The 8779-nt window shown below is 34.8% G+C and overlaps 1 protein-coding gene across 2 annotated transcripts in view; it reads left to right on the forward strand.

The window, feature by feature from the left end:
* Lrba (LPS responsive beige-like anchor protein) overlaps positions 1 to 8779 on the forward strand; it is a 488275-nt gene that overhangs the window by 336573 nt on the left and 142923 nt on the right. For both annotated transcript variants that reach the window (XM_026787115.1, XM_026787152.1), the window contains 3 exons: positions 1688 to 1790; positions 6310 to 6425; positions 8457 to 8569. In XM_026787115.1, the coding sequence (XP_026642916.1) occupies positions 1688 to 1790; positions 6310 to 6425; positions 8457 to 8569 (332 nt within the window). The remainder of the gene's footprint in view (positions 1 to 1687; positions 1791 to 6309; positions 6426 to 8456; positions 8570 to 8779) is intronic.

Below are 8779 nucleotides of genomic sequence, written 5' to 3' on the forward strand. Positions count from 1 at the left end.
GCCTGTCCTGGAACTAGCTCTTGTAGACCAGGCTGGCCTCGAACTCCCAGAGATCCGCCTGTCTCTGCCTCCCAAGTGCTGGGAATAAAGGCGTGTGCCACCACCGCCCGGCATAATATATGTTCTTATGTGGAGATTTAAATCATAGAGACTACAGAACAAACAATTAAGAAACCATCAAGCTATATATATATATATATATATATATAGCTTGATGGTTTCTTAATTGTTTGTTCTGTAGTCTCTATGATTTAAATCTCCACATAAGAACATATATTATGCCGGGCGGTGGTGGCACACGCCTTTATTCCCAGCACTTGGGAGGCAGAGACAGGCGGATCTCTGGGAGTTCGAGGCCAGCCTGGTCTACAAGAGCTAGTTCCAGGACAGGCACCAAAGCTACAGAGAAACCCTATCTCAAAAAAAAAAAAAAAATAGAATATATATTATATGCATACATGTCTCCCCTGTATAGTAGCATGTGTTTACAGAGAAAGAAGCACATTTGGGGAACAAGCTTTTGACATCCTTATAAGCTCCTTCACAACCCTCAATACTTTTTTTTTACTAATGCAAGCATTATTTTTCTATATAAATAATTGAGACATTACACTTTATTTCAGTCTGCATTCTCATTCAAAAGTAGTGGCAACCTTCCAGCATTTATCACTTGCTCATCCTCATTCACTTTCCTTTGGTGGAATTCTATAGATATCTTTGCATTTGTGTGTTTCCTGACAGGTATTCTGACATCGTGTACAGTCTCATATCCTTTGTCCTTCCCTCATATTTAATATGATAGTGGCTATATACGGAAGTCTTATTTCAACACTACCAGAACAATGTATGGCAGTAGAGCATACTTTGTGCTTACTGAGGGGCCTGTTACTTATGTTTTAAGACTTGGTGGTAAATCCACTGTTTAAAAGTTACAGCAACATAGTAAATTTTTTACAACTTAAGTATTTTTGTCTGACCAAGCAGAAGACTGCCTTCTAGATGAGTTTGTAGAATGCATGTGATTCTGATACTGCTAATATATAATTAAGATTTTTGAGATTAAAGAAATTAATATCTTGTAAAGTGTGTTATTTTATGACTATCATCTTTTTAAAGATAGGTAAGTATTTTATATGGCTTGCAAAATTGACATGTCAAATACATTTCCTTACTAGATGCTTCTACTCTTACCTTAAAAGAAATGATTAGAAAGCATTTTACATTTTCTTAAGAGCCAAACACAAATATTTCTGGTTGACATTAATATGTGGAGTAGAAATATTCAAATATTATAAAGAAAATTGCTTTCAAATGTCATTTCTGGATGTACAATGGGTTATTTCTTAGCTATATTTGTAACTTTTAATGGAAGGTGGGTACTGTAAATTTTAAGTAGTTCTAAAAACTCCTGTTGAGGAACTGGAGCCGTGAACATTGAATATGTATATTCACAGTTGTACCTGTATACTCACAGCTTCATGGTGTGCACTGAGACAATTGTAAACACTGCTGAAACTCGTGTGTGTGGCAGTGGGAGCCAGGGATGAAACAAGTACCACCTGTAGAAGATTGCTACTGCGTTAGGAAGTCGTCCCAGTTGTATTTAATAGATGCCTGCTCTGAGAGTAAATATTCTCGTTTCCCAGAAGGATAGCATTGTAGTCTAACTTTTAAAAATCACTTGTAGTTGCTGTGATGTTCAACTTCCCAGACCCTGCCACAGTGAGGAAAGTGGTGAACTATCTACCTCGCGTTGGTGTGGGAACCAGCTTTGGATTACCTCAGACCAGGTACTGTTTTATTTGAAAAGAAAATAGGAAATATTCTTATTACAATCTTGTTAATTAACATATATTAATATTTGTATTTGTTTCGAAACATTATCTTTAGTTTTGTATCTTAATAAATGATGGTTATTACAGGTGTGTTTTATTGTTAGTCAACTGAATCATAATTTAAAAAATGCAGTATCTTTCAGAGAACATGTTTGAAAATACTACAAGAAAAAGTTTCTCTAGTTTTCCTAGGAGCATTTGTATGTGCACACATGCACATATATGTCAGAAGGTTTAATTCATGCTTCTTATTTTGGCCTATGGGGAAAAGGAATGTATTTCCATATGATACCACTATATTCTAATCAAAATGGCAAAAAAAAAACCAGAAAGAGAGATAATATCCAAATATTAAGTATATTGTAAAATGTTTGGAATGTGCATTACAAAGAATATAAATTAATACTGGCCCTTTGCAGACCCTTTGAAAACAAAGTAAAACTTTGCACCATCACATCCGAGGTGCTATCCCAACTGTGTTAGTCCTGGAAAGAAGTGCTGCAGATCCCCCCTCATGTTTACACAAAGGGTGTGCAGCAGTGTTCACTGAGCACAATAGGCTCAATTGTGAACAAGTTCACCAGCAACAGGAGGATGAGTGAACTGTGCTGTGTTCATACAGTAGAACATGTAATGGTGAGAATGAAGGAACTACTGTCATGTGTAGCAGCAATGATGAATTTAGTAGTGGAAGCAAGAACAATCACCTCTGCTTATGCACTATGTTGAACCAATAAAGTTGCCTCTAGTTTCTAAGGTTATTGTCAGCTCACTAACTCATTTTTAGAGAGTGGTAGTTCATGAGTGTGTATTAAGAGACTTGTGATGCTGGGTTGTGGTAGTGCTAGCCTTTAATATCAGCATTCAGGAGCCAGAAGCAGGCAGATCTCTGAGTTCTAGGACAGCCAAGTCTACACAGAGAAACCCTGTCTTGCGGGGGGGGGGGGGAGGCTTTGGACATGCTGCTTATATTTCTTACCTGAGATGATGGCTGTCCAGTGTGTGTATCTTATAAATTTTCACTAAGAACATTCTTTGGCTTTATAGTACAATAAATGCTTCAAAAATAATCCTTAATTTTATTACATTTAAAGAACTACTTTTTGAGGAGGGGTTCATGAAGGTTTCTCTTTAGCTTTGGGACCTGTTCTAAAACTAGCTCTTGTAGAGCATGCTGGCCTCAAACTCACAGAGATCCACTTCCTCTGCCTCTCGATTAAAGGTATCAAAGGCATGTGCCACCACCACCCAGCTAAGAACTATTTAATCACATTGGATATTTTTTCTTGAATTTTTTGTCGACATATTTGGAATAACTTGAAACCATAATTTGAATTGATTTTTTTTCTTTTAATTTAGTAGTCCTTTAGTGTTTTTATCAGGTCACTGATTTTTGTTTTTAAAAGAAGTGAGCCCAAAATTAGAATGAAGAAAATAATAAGGACCAAAGCAGAAGCAAATGATACAAATACTTGAAGATGATTAGAAATGATCAATGAAAGTTAAGACTTTATTCTTTTAAAAGGAGTCAGATAAACAAAACACCTTAGCTAGACAAAGGAAAAAGAACATTTAAACAATCCATGAACATAGAATAGCTTTCCAGTTACGTTTTGTTCAGTTTCGCCCATCAGTGTTTTCTAGTTTTCAGTACACAGCATATCTCATGGTATAGGATTTGGAGGAGTGGAGGAGTCTTCACAGTGGGCGGGTACGCTAGCTGTGTTGAATGTATTTCTTTCAGTAATTGATTCAGTGTCGATATAACTGAGTTAACTCATTTAAGGTAGAAGTATGAACACAGGAATTTTCTTAGTGATCAGCAAGTAGGAAGCAAAGAAAGCTAATCCTGAATGGCATGGTCTTTTGAAAAATTCAGTACCCAGTGATACACCTCCTCCAACAAGGCCACATCTCCTAATCTTCCCAAATAGTTCCACCAACTAGGAACCAAGTATTCAAATATATGGCCATTCTTATTCAAATCACCACCAGGGGTTATAAAAGCTACCTTATAGTGGGGCATTGAGAGTCATGCATGGGAGAGAGAGACTTTTTCTAATCTGCTTTATGTTCCAGCCTTCAGAGAGCACCTAGGTTTGGAATTTTGTTCTTTCTATCATGCAGCCATACTCTGCCTTGGATCAGTTCTTGTGCTTTTGCCAGCTCCTGTGCTAGATATTCCTCGCCATAGGACTGAGAAGGGCAGAGATTTGGAACCTTATACAGCAAAGCTATAGCAAATTAATTTTTAGTATGTGACTAAAATAGTTGAGGAAAGTTTTATTACTGTAAACATCTTTATCTGAATAAGTATCTTAATCTGAGACAGAAATGTCTCCTCTCAGTCTCCTAAGCTTTCTTCTTTTCAGCATTGAAGAACGAGCTAAATTCAAAGGCAATAAAATAACATGAAGAATAAAGGTTATAACAGAAGTATGTGGAACAAATAATAAAACAGACCAGTGAAATGATAGCCTATGTCTGACTTTAGTACCTATGAAAAAAGCAGACAGTATAAATAACAAAACAGAACTGAAAGATCTTGGAGCACATTGCTAGTGGCCATACCACAGTTGAAAGTGTTGGGAAGAAACACAAACTAGTTTATGCCGAAAATTGGACAGCTTATATACTTATAACAAGTAAAAAAATTGAATCATTAATTTAAAAAAATCTATCCATTAACAAAAATCCTATGACCTTTATCATAGTAGTGAAAGCTGTAGTAGTGAATCTAAGCAGATGTTCAAAGTAGAATGGTAACAGCTCTTCACAAACTCTAGAATCCAGAGGATGATGCAGTGTTTCCTGACTCACTCTGTATGGGCAGTGCCACCTCAGTGCCAGAAGACAGACAACTATGGGCTAGTAACTTGTGGACACAGACATAAAATCCTTGACAAAGTTTAACAAACCAAATTCAACAGTATAAATACATTATTATCAAATGGCTAGAAATGCAGATTGGTTTAGGTCTGGAAATAAATGTATATTATTTAACCAACAAAATGCCAAAACCAATTGATTGTTTTAGTAGATAAAGGAAAACAATTGGCAGATTCTGGCATGCATTCTTGACTGTAACACTGGACTACTAGCAATAGAAAGATATTTGAACAACCTGACAAAAATCCCCTTTAAAGAAGAAAAACAGCACCTTCACAGCAAAAGCAGACATGTTAGCAAGGGGCCATAAGCACAGAAGGATTCTGAAAACTGTGAATTGTATTTCATACCCTGTGTAATAAATGTACATACAGTAGTGGGTGTCGCTTGTTAGAGTATTTAACAGTCCCACTACTTTTGACAAGAATTTAGACAGTTGGTAAAAGTCTAAAGGAAACTCAGTATACAGTTGATTAATTCATGCTCTAAGAATCTCTCCAAGGGAAATGAAAAGTATGTTCATTCTGTGATATGTGTGCATATCACAGTAGCATAAAACTAGAAATTTGAATGTAAATTAATTATATAAAATATATTTTCTGTGTTCATACAATATATAATTAAACAATAAAAAAGATATCTAATCATGCAATCATTTTTGTTCAGTCTTATAAAGCATTTTCTTGTGAGAAGAGGCCTGATACAAACTACAGTGCCATGTGCGATTATAGGAAATACCAGGAAAATCAGGTTTACAGGAATAGAGAGTAGACTGGTAGGTGCTTATGCTTGAACTAGGAATGGGAATTAAGTTGAAATACAGAGTCAGGAGTTTTGTTATAAAAATGTTTTATAGCAGATTGTACTAACAATACAAAACTATAAAATTTCCTCCAAAGCCTTTGAAATTTCTACTCTTAGAATGAATAATTTTATAATTTTGAATTATGCCTCAATGAATTTGGTAATGGGAAGAACCGTGACAGTACAAACCTCTGAGACGGCAGCAGGTGTTAGATTAGTCCTGCTTCTCACCCTCATTTCCCACTGTTTATCTTTTGGCTAATTGTATCTAAGTATTTACATTTCTCTAACTTGATCTTTAAAACAAATCACCTCAGTAGTTTCTTCTATCTTAATTCTACCCTACAAATTGCTTAATCTTGTCTTTCCTCTTGTTAAAGTGTCTGAGAAAATACAATATTTAAAATTATAATGTTCAAGTTTCATCTTTAAGAGATAACTTTTAAACTTGATAGGCATGTGAATATAATTTTAGGCATTTTGTGGATTCATTTATCATACTGTTTTAATCAACCTATACAGATTTTGAATATTACAGTGACATTATAGTGACAGTTTACCTGAACAAGCAAAATAGATATAATAGACTTATTGCTAGTCTGAATCATTTGGTATCTATTAATTTTGGATTGAAACATTGCTAATATTCATTGGTCTGACATGGATACTAATTTTCAGAATTATATGTTCCATTAAGAATATTGAATGAGCACAGATAGCTCATGATTTATTATTATAATTAATATTAAGTTAGTTTTATTTCAAATTCTCTTCTTTGAAGGCGTATTTCATTATCCACTCCACGTCAACTATTTAAAGCTTCAAATATGACTCAACGGTGGCAGCACAGAGAGATTTCAAACTTCGAGTACTTGATGTTCCTCAACACAATAGCAGGTGAATTAAGTGCACACCTTGACTTATTTTATATAACAAGTGTCCATTGTGATATGGTAGGTTATTTTTACTCTTGGCATAAGAGCTTATTTTTATTACTATTTGAATCTCTTATTAAGGTAGATTCCTAATGAGTTTTATAACTTTGTATATGAACGGTTGACTATTTAGAAATTAATTTTTTAAAAAAGAAAAAGAATTTACAGTTTTTAATACAAAAGAGTACTTCTGTGAAGCAGTAGGAATGAAGAACAGTATAATTATTTAAGAACTGATTAATATATTAATATATTGAAATAAGTTTATGATGAAACAATGAGCTATGATAGATAAAGGAATATTTATGTTAAGACTCATATGTGAAAATATAAAAATTAAATGGCCCTTACAATATTTGTAATATTGAAAATCACCATTGAAACTGTTTCTTTGAAAAATAAAGAATTGAAATATTGTTATGCTATGCATCTAGAGTAAGCAAACAGGGAGTCTACTAGTGTGACATTTGGGCTTCGTCCCATTAACTGACATGGTATATGTTTGAGACATAAAAGATATACCAACAGAAAAAGTTATTTTTCTACTCCCAGAGTAATTACTTTGCTTACTAATATAAGTACAAGTTGAATGTCCCTTATTTGAAATGCTTAGGACAAGAATGATTTCAGGTTCCAGAATTTCTCAGATTTTGGAATGAGTGCTGACTGTGAAGTAAGTATGTTTAATTCAAGAATTCAAACCCAAAACGGCCTGAAAACAAAACTTCATACTTCAGTGCTGTAGGTTTTCAAATGTTTGGATTAGAGATGCTGAAATGACTTAAAAATATGTAATATGAGAATTTAAAATGCAAAGAGGAATGGAGATTATATTTACCCAGTAATTTGGAATAAGCAGGAAAATGAAGTTGTCACCAGTCAGATAAAGATGTTATTTTGACAAAAGAGGTTTTTGGGAGGTCAGAAGTTAGTTTATGTAAATCTAAAATCATAAGCAAGCATATAAAATATAGTGTTTGAAGTATATAGTATAGTGTTTGTAGAAAAGTCAACGTTATAATTTATGTTCTCAAATTTATATGAGTACATAAGGTGTATTACTCATAAAGATACGAGGAAATGAATGTTAGTTTGGCGACATTGAGATAGAGTATTTTCAGTCTGAGTTGGCAGGCAGGTCATAGGTTTGTAAAGGTTTTAAGAATATGTAAGACTAGAGCTGTAAAAAATTAACTTGGAGTTTTTAGGTAGTTGGTAAACTGGGGTAAAACTACTAGGTGGAAGGCAAAATTAGGGAGCAATTACCAGGAAATGTACTGAGGGCCTGCACTGGACAGATGACAGAGGCCTTTGCTTGACTAAGTTGCCATATGAATTCACAAGCCGCGGTCCCCTGGCATACAGCTGACTCAGATGTTAGGCAAATGAGGAGAGACTGTTGGAATAACTTTGATGGTTTCTGACCTGTAGGTGGAGACTGCTCGTTTGTTCCCAGCAGCCCTGATCTGAAATCACACAGAAACTATTAATTACAATCGCTTAGGCTTCCCGTTAACTAACTCTTACATCTTAAATTAACCCATTTTATTGTTTTGTGTATCACCACAGTGCTGTGGCTTACTGGGTAAAGGTCCGGTGTCTGTCTCCTTCAGCAGCTACATGCTGTCTCCTTGGCTCCACCTACTTTCTCTCTTTATCTGTTTGGAATTCCCACCTGACTTTATTCTGCCCTGCCATAGGCTCAAAGAAGAACATAAACTCTAGGAGCACTTACCTAAATTTGAGGATGTTTTCAGCATTACTTGCCATACGATTTGGGGGAAGCCCTTAGTCTTTGGGCCTCAGTGTTTTCATGAAAAATGTGTGCTATATGATTGATATCAGTTTCACAGTGCGATTGCAAAGGCCAAATGAGATAACACAAAATAACATTAAATACAATGATTTGCACACAGATTACTAGTTTTTCTTGTTATTTTGATAATCTTTCATGCTTTATACCAAATAAAAGTGATATTGTCTTCTTTACCAGGACGGGGTTATAATGACTTAAATCAGTATCCTGTGTTTCCCTGGGTCATCACTAATTATGAATCAGAAGAATTAGATCTTACCTTGCCAAGCAACTTCAGAGATTTGTCCAAGGTAATGTTTTAGTAATTATCTGAAATATATATATATTTGCCTTTTATTTAAAAACAAGTTAGATTCATTTTAGTATGTTTTAAAAATCTTAAAATATCATTTTGACTGAAAAAGCACGGGATGAAACTGGACTCTCTGAACATGGCGAACAATGAGGGCTGATGAGAAGCCAAGGACAATGGCAAGGGGTTTTGATCCTACTTAATTTTC

The sequence above is a fragment of the Microtus ochrogaster genome, chromosome 1 (genome assembly GCF_000317375.1).
Source record: "Microtus ochrogaster isolate Prairie Vole_2 chromosome 1, MicOch1.0, whole genome shotgun sequence".
NCBI lineage: Eukaryota > Metazoa > Chordata > Mammalia > Rodentia > Cricetidae > Microtus > Microtus ochrogaster.